Raw genomic sequence first — 13479 nt, 5'->3', positions numbered from 1 at the left:
CTGGCCCAGGATCGGGCAGTGTTTTGTTCTGTTGTGCATACGGTCGCTATGAGTTGATACTGACTTGATGGCACCTAACAACAAGAAGTATAACACAAAACCTATAAGCTATAAAAGAAAAGACTGGTACATCTGACCAAGTAAAAATGATTTTTTTTTTTTTACATAACAAAGCCTACCATAAGCAAAGTAAAATCATTTCAGTAACATCTGAAGAGTTCCCACAAATTAGTAAAAAAAAATGGGAAAATATACTGAAACATAAAAAGATTCCAACTTTGTAAGCCAAGTATAAAGAGTGACAATTCTGACTTTTTTACCTTCCAGATTAGCAAAGATCACAAGGTTTGCCTGCACACTGTGATGTCATGGGAGAGTGGAAATCCAGAATCTCGTAAATTGCTGTTGGCAATGTCAGTCAGTGAAACCCATACCTATGTGTATACCTGGCCTCCCTGATTCTAGGAATGTGTCCTACAGATAGGCTTCCAGAACTCTGATGGGCCCAAAGAAAGAGAGAGTGCAGTAGGAAGGCATGCCCTGAACCAGACTAACGACTGATTGTTGGAGATCAATGAGAAAGAACCTTAAAGGACCCAGGCTCTTAGAGTTCTTGCAGTCTTGTTCTAACTGTGCATTCAGCTGTAAGTACGTTGTTGTTAAGTGCTGTCGAGTTGGTTTTGACCCACAGCTTCCAAGGGGCATCTTGAGTAACAGGTAAATACTTATGCTTAGTTCTCTTGGGAACTGGAGTCCTGGTGTGGTGGTACAGGATCATGCACTGGACCGCAAGTTCGGTCTGAACCACGAGGTCGGCGATTCAAATTCACCAGCTGCTCCTTGGAAACCCTTCACAGGGTCTTTATGAGTCAGAACCGACTTGACGGCAACAGTGACAACAATCTTGGGAATTAGGTCTTTGATGTTCTACAGCCTGGCTGAGTCAGTCACCATACTGCCTGTTCCCTGTGCTGAGAAGTCCAGCTGTCCAGCTCATGGTGCCCCCCTAGGGGTGATCGCCCACCAATAGGTAGTCAAGGGAGCAGACTGAAGGGGCACTGGGGAGCCAGGAGCACAAAGAAGTCCCCGTCTAGGTGGTACCTGGACAAGTCGCTGGGTCCCAACCTTCCATAGAGAATGCTTTTGAATCTTGATTTCCCTGGCATACTATTATAAAATAGACACTTGAGGGGTAGAGAAAGGAATAGCCAGAAATATCACCATAGAAAGTTTGTAAGTCTGTCTTCTGCCTCTAACTGACGGGAATACCTAAAATGGGGCTACAATGTGCCCAGTGAAGGAGGTTGCCTGTGGAGCCTCTGCATTACATGAGACCATAGGTGGAATCCTGAACCCCATCCAGAATCTTCTGTGGTGGGAAATTTCCACTTGAAAGGACAAGCAGACCAGCCTGGAGCTGCTAGAAGAACAGAAGATACTTCATAAAAGAAAGACCGACAGGAAAAATACAAAACAATACAGGCAGTTCGACTGACTACAAGAACAAGCAGGTTGCTCGCCCAGGAGACATCAAGGCAAGTGGTTGGGTCACCTCCACTTCCAAGACTAAGACTCAATTGGAATACACGAGCAGACATGCACTCTGACTGGTGACCACGTTGGTCACCGATAAGGGGAAGTGAGAGAAAAAAGGCAATGAAGCTGTGAGCTAAGCCCTACAATGTTCAATAGACTTCTGTGAACCCAGGTAGAGACCTGGTTGGCTAGCAGTGTGGCAAGACCTGGGGACTCCTGGGCTCAGAGTCAGTGACATAGCCACATAGGACTAGAGTGGAGAGTGAAGCATCCATTGATAAGAAGAGAGGGCATATGCACAAGAACACCCACACTTGCAGATAATACTCACTTGACCTAGCTTCAATGGCTGGTTGATCAGAACTCAGCTAGAAGAAGAAAGAAGAGGAAAAAAAGAGTAATGTGATACAATTTGATGAACTTGACCTACACCTATGGATGCAGTAGCTCAAAAGAGGGAATAAATCTTCACAGTGAGGCTCATTCCCACCCTCTCGATACACAGAGTAGACAGGGTTGGGCAATTTAGACATTGGCTATCCAAAATAGGGGGATTACAAAGGCAAGAAGTGACTGGCTTACAAGCTTTCAAGAGGGAAGCTAGATTCAGAGGGCATGAAGGAAGGTAGACTCTCCACTGAGTAGTATCCAATCTGTCTGGCCGAGGCTGATGAAAGGAGATGTGGATAGCACTCATGTGGCACAATAGTGAATAATTGCTATCAGGACTGACTGTGAGGGTTGGAAATATAAAGGTAGATGTTTTGTAGCAAAAGAAGGGGAATGGTTGACTTTGCAGTCCAGGAGCCGAGGTCCCTGGGACCATCAAGGGAAAAAAGCAGAATGTGGGACCCTACCCAGAGAAACAGTGACACCAGAGATGGAGGCAGAGAGATAGAGCAGCTGGGCACTCTAGACCCTGAGAGGGAGAGGGTCTGTGTGCTGATGACCGAGGGGCAGGCTTGCAGGGTATACCCTTTGGTTGGTTGATGATGCATGGAGGGGATTCTAACCATGGCAATGAAACGATATATGATAGGATGAATGTAAAGCTAATGTTCTCCAAGTAAACTATCCCATAATTCACAATAAAACATTTAAAATAAAATTAAAAAGTAAAGGGGAAAAAAAAAAAAAAGAGAGACAGAAGGCTTCATATCTGCACTAGAAGACAGGAGCGCCATCTTAGCTGAGAAGAGAAAAGGCCTGCAACTCTGGAGTCCCCACCCAGCCAAGACACCACTCACAGGTCAGGGTGAAAGCAAGAAATCTGCTTGTATGCAAGGATTCAGAGAGTGTCTCTGTGGGGAATACTATGAATGTTCGGTAACCACGGTAGTTAATCAGACCTGTTCTGACAGTGGGAAGTGAGGATAAATGAAAGTTGGTGAGCTGTGAATCCACCTATGTATAAGGTCAAAGATTACAAGGTGATGATGCTGGACTGGGGAACAGTAATCCACCTACTCCTCACTTAGCGACTTGCTCGTTAGTCGACATTTTATATTTACGACAACAGTAAAAAACAAAAAAACAAAAACCCAAACCTACTATCTGACTATTTTGCATGCTAACAACATATGTCTGGTAGTACTGAATGCTGGTAGAAGGTGTGAGGCTTGAGTAACACTGGCTGTGATGGTTGAGGTTATGTGCCAACTTGGCCAGGCCAGGATTCGTAGTGGTTTGGCAGTTATGTAATGATGTGCTTTGGCAGTTATGGTAGGAGGTTGCCATTTTCCATTTTCATATACTGCTTTTTGCATAATGACCTGGTCTTTGGAACTTTACCATGTTCATGGGTGAGGAGTGGATGTATCTGAAATCTGAGTAAAGGTTCTTGAAACGAAGGGCCAGGCTGCAAAGAAATGACAAGTGAGGGTCCCAATTCAGAGTAGAAGGGACATCAGGAGAATACTTCTCAGGGTCTCATCTTACAGGGTGAAGGGGAAAGTGAGCAGAGCACTGTGGGTGAGTGAAGGGATTTGTTTGGAACAGACAATAGACAAATACCTATATGATTTTAAGGGTCACAAATTGAAGTCACCATGAGTGAAAGGGAAAAGTAGAATTTCCAAAATAATTAGGGGAAATAGGGAACCTTTAGTAAATAAACCTAACTGATAAGAATAAGAAGAGAGGCAAATAAGGAAATAATAAAATGAATAACAGTTATCTCAAGTAATCTGGAAGGAAAACCCAGCTGTATCAGCTGCTATATGAAGTGGGAATGGGTTGATTTTTCTCTAGTAGAAAACATGGTCTGTCAGATTGGTCAAAGCAAACATAAAATAGAGAGATAAGAAAGAAACAAGAAAGCAAGAAGAGTGATAGTCATGTCCAAGTAGAATTAAAGACATGAAACAGGAGTAGGAGAGAGATTAATCATATAAATTGCAATCTTTACAGAGAAGGTATAGTAGTACTAAACCTAAATGCACAAAACAACATGGTAGCTAAATTCAGAAAGCAAGATCCTTTAGCAATCCCTAAGAAAGAAGAGACACTGTATGATTTAACAGGCCCCAACAAGAGTAAAGCATCCTGGTGTGGCGCTATGGGTTAATGTGCTGGATTGCAAGGTTGTCAGTTCAAGCTCACCAGCCACTCCTCGGAAACCCTCTACAGGGTGGCTATGAGTCAGAACCAACTCAAGGAGACGTAACAAGAAGAATAGTATGGAGGATTTAAACGATACGATAAAAACGACTGTACAATAACCAAGTAAGTCTATGAATGAATGAATTTATAATGGTGAGCATGTTCATGCATAAATGCAAAAATAAACAAAATCGTGAATGAATAAATGAATGAAAGTACGGTGATACAAATAAAGAAATGGAGAGAGGTTAAAAAACATGAGTAAGTTAAACAGCAAATTTCTGCAGAGAGGAAGAAAGAGCTCCCACCCTCCAGCCCCGCTCACCCGGCCAAAGAACTGTAAGAAGGTATTGGAGAGCAACAGGTGTTTCTCAGCCAAGAATCGGTAGCGCCTCTTCTCTTCCAGCTCAGCGGCCCGTTGACTCTCAGACATAAAGGCCTGCATTTGTGCGTGTAGCCGGTTAACGCTTTCCTGGAGGGACAAGGAGCTCTGGGTGGGGGCAGTGGGTGGTGCTTCATCCCACTCCTCATGGGGGACGGGGGACTCTGTCTGAAGTCCCCCTGTCCTTCCAAGGTCCAAGACCCCCAAGTACCCATCTCTTTCTTGTGTGCAGCCTCTGCCTGGGTGTGTTTTACAGGCAGGGCTCCTAACTCCAGCACCCAGTATTCAGGGCTGAGCACAGAAGTAGGGGCCGGGAGGTCTGTTTAATGGAAATGTGAATAGTGGACTAACATCACCCTGCTTGGAAGGGAAGAATTGGAAGAGGGGAGACCTGAGTGTAACGTAGTCAGCAGAGGACGCACGCAAGGCGCTAGAGGGTTATCAGCCCATGAAGTGGGGTCTTGAAGATAGAGAAGGGTCCTGAGCTTGTGGGGCCACTAGCGGATTGTGCCTTTGCGACTATGTTCATGAGGTGGTGGATTGATGGTTTCAGTTTTCCCAATGAAGGAAGACAATGAGGCATAGGGGGCTTTAGGAGTAGGGGGTACTGGGGACCCACAGAAGACCCAAAAATCAGGTGCAGGGCTGAGGAGTGGCGGGAAGGCCTGTGGTGCACACCCCCAGGGACTCCCTCCAGGTGTGCTCAGCAGAGGGGAACGATAAGGCTGGGATCCTGGGTTTAAGCTGGTGCTGGGGGGAGGGGGTGGGATTCAGGAGGGTGTTGGAGTTCCCCCATAGCCCGCCCACCACCCCCAGCTCTGCACCTTCATCTCCCGCACATTCTTGTCCCTCTTGCGTTCCATGTGCCACAGCTCAGACATGCATTTATCCAGATTGGCGGCTCGGTGGCGATACTCGACTTCGTAGTGCTGGCGGCTTTCCTGGGGTGGGGTGGAGAGACAAGGGAGACCCCCCCCATGTCAAAAAACTCAAGACACCTGGCCTAAGAGGCTGAGCACTGGGCTGGCCTCAGTGTGCCCATCTGTAGAGTGGGGAGACTCACTTTGATGAACTGCATGTCCAGTTTGGTATTTTTTTCCATGTGCTGCAGCAGGTCTCCGTGGAAGGTCTGCATCTGTGCAGGGGTCAGGTCAGGGGTCAGGGCACCTTTCCTTCCCAACCCCCAGCACCCCTGAGCATTTCCCACTCCAGCGCCCTGGCACTTGGGCCCGGCCCACTCTAGTCAGATAAGCAAGGAGACTGAGAGTGGCCAATTGAAGGAGAGTCAAATGTGGGCCGGTGCCTGGCTCGAACCATGCGCTCCAGAAACGTACCACCACCTCCAGTCTTAGTCTCAGTCTGTGATTGGATGACTCCGTTCCCCTGCCTGGAATTTCCTCCCAGCTTGTTGACCCCTCTTCTCGGAAGCCTTCCAGACTTCCCCAGGCAGAACGAGCTGCCCTCTCTCTCTGATTGTGGTTTCTAAAACGTGCACACATTTGTTTCTTCATTGTCCATTCTTTCAGCCACATGGAAGCATTTACTGCTGTGGGTATGAGCCCCGGTTGACCCGTGTCTGCATCCTCAGGGCCTGGTACAGGACAAGTGCTCAGAACTGCGGAGGCCTGAGATGGGCGATGGCAGGTCCGAGTGGCAGAGGAGAAGTGGGCATCAACCATCCAAAAGGGAGGGAGGCCGTGGAAGGCTGCTGGCTCAACTCAGCAGAGCCGCATTCTAATTCTGGTTCTGCCTTCAATTTACCTTAGGTCTTTGGGTAAATTGCTGACCCTCTGGGGATCTGGTGGTGCAGTGGTTAAAGCATTCAGCAGCTAACCAAAAGATCGGCGGTTCAAACTCAACAGCCACTTCCCAGGGAAAGATAAGGGAGTGTGCTTCCATAAAGACTTAGAGTCTGGGAAACACGATGCTCTGCTTTATGAGTTGGAATGGACTTCATTGTGGGCTTAGTGGGCTGTCCTTCTGGGTTTCAGATTCCCCGTGTGGACCAGGAAATGACCAGATGCTCGGAGGTCCAGCTCTCCAAACTTGGATGAGCTTTGAGTCTGTGGATGTGTCTGTCTTCTGTTCCTCTTTTCCTCCACCATCTGTTCCACAGTCAGAAGCCATGGTGGGAGCAGAGCCCGAACCCTCACCACTGTCCTTTCTGCTTGTGGGCTCATGCAGTGCAGGAAATGAAGGCGAGCTTCTCCCACCCCCTGGAGACCCTCCCTGCTTGCTTAACCTTCTCTGGCTGTACACCGTCACCCACAGCACTCCCTGATCAAGAGCCTCCCTCCATCCAAAGAAGTGAAGAGGACTTGAAATGCATGGAAGTGGTACGCTGTGGAGTCGGTTCTGACTCATAGCGACCCTGTATAGGGTTTCCGAGGCTGTAAATCTTTAAAGGAGCAGAAAGCCTCATCTTTCTCCTGCAGAGCTACAGGTAGTTTCGAACTGCTGACCTTGTGGTTAGCAGCCCAGATAGAAATCCACCATGCTACCAGGGCTCCTGCTGATGAAGATTAAAGACCACAGCCTTCAGTATGGATTTCACCTCAATGTAAAGAAAACAAAAATCCTCACCCCTGGACCAATAAACACTGTGATAAATGGAGAAAAGATTGAAGTTGTCAAAGATTTCATTTTGCTTGGATCCAAAATCAACACTCATGGAAGCATCAGTCAAGAAATCAAATGACATGTTGTATTAGGCAAATTTGCTGCACAAGACCTCTTTAGGGTGTTCAGGAGCAAAGATGACAGTTTTAATGCAGGGAGAATCACTGCGTTATAAAATGTCTTTAGGGCTTTCTCTTTATTGTTTCTAAAACCTTGAGAAATGCTGGTCTGCAAGGGAGCTTCAGTGTGACCATGCCTGAGGACCTTGAACTGTGGCAGCTAAGGTGTGGGTTTGGGGGGGCGGGTGTCAGAGCTAAGAAGAAAGTGCCACACAATCCAACAGGAAGCAAGTCTTCCCAGCGCTGCATTTGCAGGACCCTGATACTGACTGCCTCCTTGAATTTTGTGTCCTAGGTACCCTGCTTGCCTCACCCACCCCTGCTGCCCACTAAACAGGCAGTCCATGATGTCTGCTCTAACACAATACAGGTGTTCCTGATAAAAAACAAACCCAGTTCTGAAAAATTGTGCAATTCAAATAATGGGCCATTAGGGAAAGATGAGGCTGGGATAATCCCTCCAAACCCCGGCATCTTTGTAACCAGAATAAAGATGGTGGAGGTAGGGGGGAATTCATGGCGTGACCCCATGTGTGTCAGAGTAGAGCTGTACTCCACTGAAAAACGGCTGATTTTTTCAAACGTTGATCTCCAGCTCTGTCTTCCAAGTCACCTCTGGTGGACTCAAGTCTCCACCTTTTGGACTGCAGCCAAGAGGACTCTAACCATCGGACAGACAACAGCAAACATCAGCAATGCACAAAAACAAAGTGTACTTGCTGGCAGCCCTTGGGCCACTGCAGATGGGGCTAAGCTGAGGATGCATGAGGAGGGGGGCCCTGAGCCTGTAGGGTGACATTCACATGGTATGGAAAGCAGGGAGAGGGCACAGGTCTCAGAGGGGCTGCCTAGGCGAAGACTCTCGTTTAAAATGTTCTTCAATGATACCGAAAGGGCTCACACTTGCTGCCAACGCATCCTATAAGTTGAGGCCTTTCCTGCTAATTCTGTTTAGCCTGACCTGGCTCCTCTTGCCCAGGATGAAATCACTCGGGAACAAGCCTACATCCACATTACACAGCTGTCCTTCTTTCTGCTCCCAGTGGCGCCAGAGCTGAGCCACATCCTGGAGCTGTGTGCTAGACAGAACAGTCGGGTTAAATATAACTCTTTCCATGGCCAGGCGTGACTGGGATTGCCAGCAGGGCAGAGGACACAGACCCGGATGCCCCGGTCAGACGGGTCAACCTAACACTGGGCTAATGGAAAGCCTTTGTCAACTCCCTGAAGAAATGCGTCTATAAAAGCTTGGTAGTTGAAGCGAACTTTGAGCTCCTGCGGAAGGGAACTGGAGGGCTGTTTATAGCAGCTGGGAGGGTTCTGAAAGAAGCTGGGAAGGCAGCAACCTTCTGCCAGATCACATGCTTCATGGAAGAGTCTTGTAAATGCCTCAGTGTAAAGGACAGGAAGCTGAGAACAGGCACCACTGTGGAGAACATGCGTTGGGGTATAGCGTTCCTAGGGCCACAGTCTCGGGGGGTCTGTTTGTCTCTATCAGACCAGGAGGCCAGGTCTTCTTATGTTTTTGAATTTTGTTCTACTTCCCCCTACCCCTTCCAGGACCTTTATTGTGAATGTGATCATTGTTGTTGTTGTTAGGTGCCATTGAGTGGGTACTGACTCAGAGCCACCCTGTGGAATGAAGCACTGCCCGGTCCTGTGCCAACCTCACAATCATTGCTACATTTGTAGCTACATTGCTGCTGCCACTGTGCCAATCCATCTCACTGGGGGTCTTCCTCTTTTTCTCCAACCCTCCACTTTACCAAATATGATATCCTTCTCCTGACAATATGTCAGAAGTATGAGAGATGAAGTCTGGCCATCATGGCTTGCAAGGAGCCCTCTGACTGTACTTCTTCCAACATAGATCATAGTGGTCACCAAATAACAGACAGGTCTATGGAGTGAATTATGATATCAGGGAGGGGTGTCCTCCAAAAAGGTGGCATGTGCCCCAAGAGAAGGCTCAGAAGGCAGGAAAGAAGGACCAGTGGAAAGGCGGAAACCAAGGATGACGTGGGAAGGATATTGTGGAGAGGATTGTATCTAAAGTTACAAAACAAAAGGTGTGTACATTGCTGAATGGAAAATGAATGCGTTCTGTGAACTTTCACTCAGACTGCAATAAAAGAAAGAAGAGAGAGAGTTCCTCTAGTGGGTCAAGAAATCCCTCTGCCATCGATACAACAGAATCCCTCAAAAGAATCGTCTCTATGGCTTGACCCCATTTCCTCTTGATGTGGCATTCCCACACCCAGAAAGGTTTTAGGGCAATTACCATTGACCTCTACATTGCTAAGACCTATGGTCAATTCTCTTTTCAACAAATGATGCTCGAACAACTGGATGCTGTTGGTGTCTAGTCAGTTCTGACTCATAGCGACCTTGTGTAGCGTTTCTAAGGAACAGCTGATGGGTTTGAATCATCAACCTTGCAGTAGCAATCCAGTGCTTATCCTACCACGCACACCAGGACCCTGGAACAAATGGATTTGTTGTTGTTGTTAAGTGCCATCAAGTCGATTACGACCCATAGCAAGCCTGTGTATGGTTTCCAAGGGGCAGCTAGCGAGCTTCAACCACCGACCTTGCAGTTCAAACAACTTTGCAGTCTGGATGCATTAGCCCACTCCGCCACACCAGGAACAAAAGGATAGGTACATGCAAAAGAATTAATTTGGATAACCTTAAGGTCAGCAGTTTGAAACTACCAGCCATTCTTCAGGAGACTGATGAGGCTTTCTGCTCCTGTAAAGATTTACAGTCTCAGAAACCCTATACAGGGTTGCTGTGAGTTGGAACCGGCTCCACAACACACCACCACCATTGATACCATACATAAGTATAGATTATAGGTGATAAATGTCAAGTCTAAAACTGGAAAACTCGTAGAAAAAAAACAGATCATTTAGATATTATTACAGTTAAAACCTTCTGTGTTTTAACTGTAATGATATCCATCAAAGACAACTTACAGGGTGGGAGAAACTGTTTCCAAATCATATATCTAATAGGGAACGTGTATCTGGAATACATGAAGAATTGCTATACTGAATAATAAGACAAAGAATCCAATGAAGAAATGGACAAAGTATCTGGGTATAAAGCAATCCATGAAGACAAACAAATGCCCAATAAGCACATGACAAGACGCTTCATGCCTTTAGTCATCATGGCTGCAATAAAAAGACCACAACAGGTGTTAGTGTCGTGCAGTTTGAACTGAATGTCTCTTCTAGCCATTGACAGACTGTCAACTCAAGGTTTGAACTACCAAGCTTTCAGCTAGCAGCCCAGTACTTATCCTACAGTGACAAACTAGTAACCTGTTAACGTCCCTAATAGACCCCATAACTGGGAGGCTGGTATCTGAGGTGTGGCTGATGCAATGCATTCTGGAACCTAGCAGGAAAGCCGAGAGTGCTGTGACAGGGATTTTTGTCATGTTTGTAGTTGGTAAGGATCGGAGACACTGGAACCCTCATACACTGCTAGTATGAGTGGAAAACGGTGCAGCCACTTTGGAAACAGCCTGACAGTTAACCCCAGTCAGTTAAAGAGCTGCCATCTGACCCAGCAGTTCCTCTACTCAAGAGAAACAAAACCATATGTCCACACAAGAACTTGCACACAGATGTTTCTAACAGCATAATTTATAATAGCCAAAAAGTAGAAACAGCTCATGTTGATCCCCTAATGATACGATCCATACACTTACAAGGAAGACCAGTTAATACCAATATTATTCAAATTTACACTCCAAATGCTAAAACCAGTGATGATGAAGTTGAAGAATTTACCAGCTTGTTCAGTCTGAAATTGATCAAACATGCAATCAACATATATTGAGAATTATTGGTGCTTAGAATGCGAAGGTTGGAAACAAAGAAGGACCAGTAGTTGGAAAATATGGCCTTGGCGATAAAAATGATGCTGAACATCTTGTCTAAATTGTGAGAAGAGATGGGGATAAGATTCTTACGATTCAATAGTGAGTAATTGTTATCATGACTAATTGCAACTGTCACAATTGTAAAGGTAAAAGTTTTGTAACAAAAACAGAGGAGTAGTTAATCTTACAGTCCAGAAACTGAGGACCCTAGGACCATCAAGGGAGAAGGGCTCAAGTGGAATGTGGGACCCTTATCCAGAGAAGCAATGACATCAGATGGAAGCAGAGATGGGGACATGGAGAGAGGGAGCAGCTGAGGACTCTAAATAGATGGAAACAGAGGGACTAAGAGCTGGTGGCCAGGAGGCAGGTTTGCAGAATATGCCCTTTGGTTGTGTAAATCATTATATATTCCTGAGTGTTTTGTTGTTGTTTTTTTTAAAGACCTAAAATGAATAGACAACTGTTAACTGATGGCACATAGAGGGGATTATAATCATTGTAATGAAACAAAGTATATGATTTTTTGAATGTAAAACTGATGATCTGCCCTGTGAACTTTCACTCAATTCACAATAAAAACGTAAAATAACCTCACTCACAAAACTATGAATAAAACAAAATAAATGCATGAATCTAACCATAAACCCAACATGAGCATGCAAGGCCTATAGGAAGAAAATGAAAACAAAATAAACAAACAAAAAAACAAATGCTAGAAAATAACACAAATTGGATTGAATAAATGCATAAAAATGTTTTCTTCTGTATAAAAACCTTTGACATTTTAAACATGAAAAATCCCTTCAATTTACTTATAAATTTAAGTCACCATCAGAGGATCAGTACAATCTTAGAAAAAGAAACATATTTTATCATTTAAAAAAATGCTGAAGATTGCAGATAGAATTTTGCAAGATCAATGATGTATTCATTGCAAATGCCTTTTTTAAAACAACATACAAGGTACTGTGGTGACTTGCTTGTTGCTGTGATGTTGGAAACTATGCCATCAACATTTGAAACACCAGCAGGATCACTTGTGATGGACAGGTTTCAGTGACGCTTATAGACTAAGTCAGACTAAGAAGAAAGAGAGACAGATGACTTCTGAATGTCTAGACACTGAAAACCTTAGGAATAGCAGAAGACCATTGTCAACTATAGTGCCAGAAACTGAAAACATTATGAATAGCACCAGAATATGATGAGCCCCTCAGCTTAGAAGGCACTCAAAATGCAACTGGAGAAGAGCTGCCTCCTCAAACGAAAGTTGACCGTGATCATGCAAATGGAGTAAAGCTTTCTGGACCTTCATTTGTGGATGGGGCAGAATTCAAAAGGAGGAGAAACAGCCACAAATATCCATTAATAACCGAAACATGGAATGTCCGAAGTATGAATCCAGGAAAATTGGAACACATAAACATGGCTATCCTAGCCATTAGTGAGCTGAAATGGGCTGGTATTGGTCGTTTTGAATCTGCCCATCATATGGTTTCTTATGCGGGACTGTCAAGAAGAATGGTGTAGCAAAGAGGAAGGCTCAGTAGTTGGAAAATTAGGCCTTGGTGATAGAAATGATGTTGGAGATCCCATGATAAAGTTTTGCAAGACCAATAACTTATCCATGGCAAATACCTTTTTAAAAAATAACACAAAAGGCAATTATACACATGGACCTCACCAGATGGAATACACGGGAATCAAATTAGTGACATCTACGGGAAATTGTTGTTGTTGTTAAGTGCTGTTGAGTCGGTTCCAACCCATAGCAACCCTAGTACAGGGTTTCCGAGGCTGTAAATCTTTACAGGAGCAGAAAGTCTCATCTTTTTCCCATGTAACAGCTGGTTGTTTCGAACTGCTAACCTTAAGGTTCGCAGCCCGAATCGTAACCACAAAAAACTCAGTGTCATCATGCAAAACAAGATCAGTGGCTGACTTTGGAACAGACCATCAATTGCTCATATGCATGTTCAGGAGGAAGCTGAAGAAAATTTAAACAAGTCAACAAGAGCCAAACTATGACCTTGAAAATATACCACATGAATTTAGAGACCATCTCAAGGACAGATTTGATGTATTAGAAACCAATGACCAAAGATCAGAAGAGATCTGAGATGGCATCAGAACAGCATACAAGAAGAAAGCCAAAGGTCATTAAAAAGAAAGGAACGAAAGAAAAGACCAAAATTGATGTCCAAAGGGACTCTGAGACTTACTCTGTAGTGTTGTTGTTGTTGTTGTCAGGTGCCATCAAGTCGGGACCGACTCATAGCGACCCCATGCACAGCAGAACGAAACAATGTCCGATCCTGGGCCAA

General features: G+C 45.2%; 1 protein-coding gene across 1 annotated transcript in view; it reads right to left on the bottom strand.

The window, feature by feature from the left end:
- The window catches only part of BAIAP2L2 (BAI1-associated protein 2-like 2), a 55518-nt gene that overhangs the window by 23970 nt on the left and 18069 nt on the right, over positions 1-13479 (bottom strand). Inside the window, exons 5-7 of the mRNA XM_006865193.1 lie at positions 5583-5654; positions 5344-5460; positions 4463-4609 (exon numbers count right to left, since the gene is read on the bottom strand). Coding sequence (XP_006865255.1) covers positions 4463-4609; positions 5344-5460; positions 5583-5654 — 336 coding nt within the window. The remainder of the gene's footprint in view (positions 1-4462; positions 4610-5343; positions 5461-5582; positions 5655-13479) is intronic.

The sequence above is a fragment of the Chrysochloris asiatica genome, unplaced genomic scaffold, assembly GCF_000296735.1.
Source record: "Chrysochloris asiatica unplaced genomic scaffold, ChrAsi1.0 scaffold00076, whole genome shotgun sequence".
Lineage (NCBI taxonomy): Eukaryota > Metazoa > Chordata > Mammalia > Afrosoricida > Chrysochloridae > Chrysochloris > Chrysochloris asiatica.
This window is presented reverse-complemented; position numbering and strand designations above follow the sequence as displayed.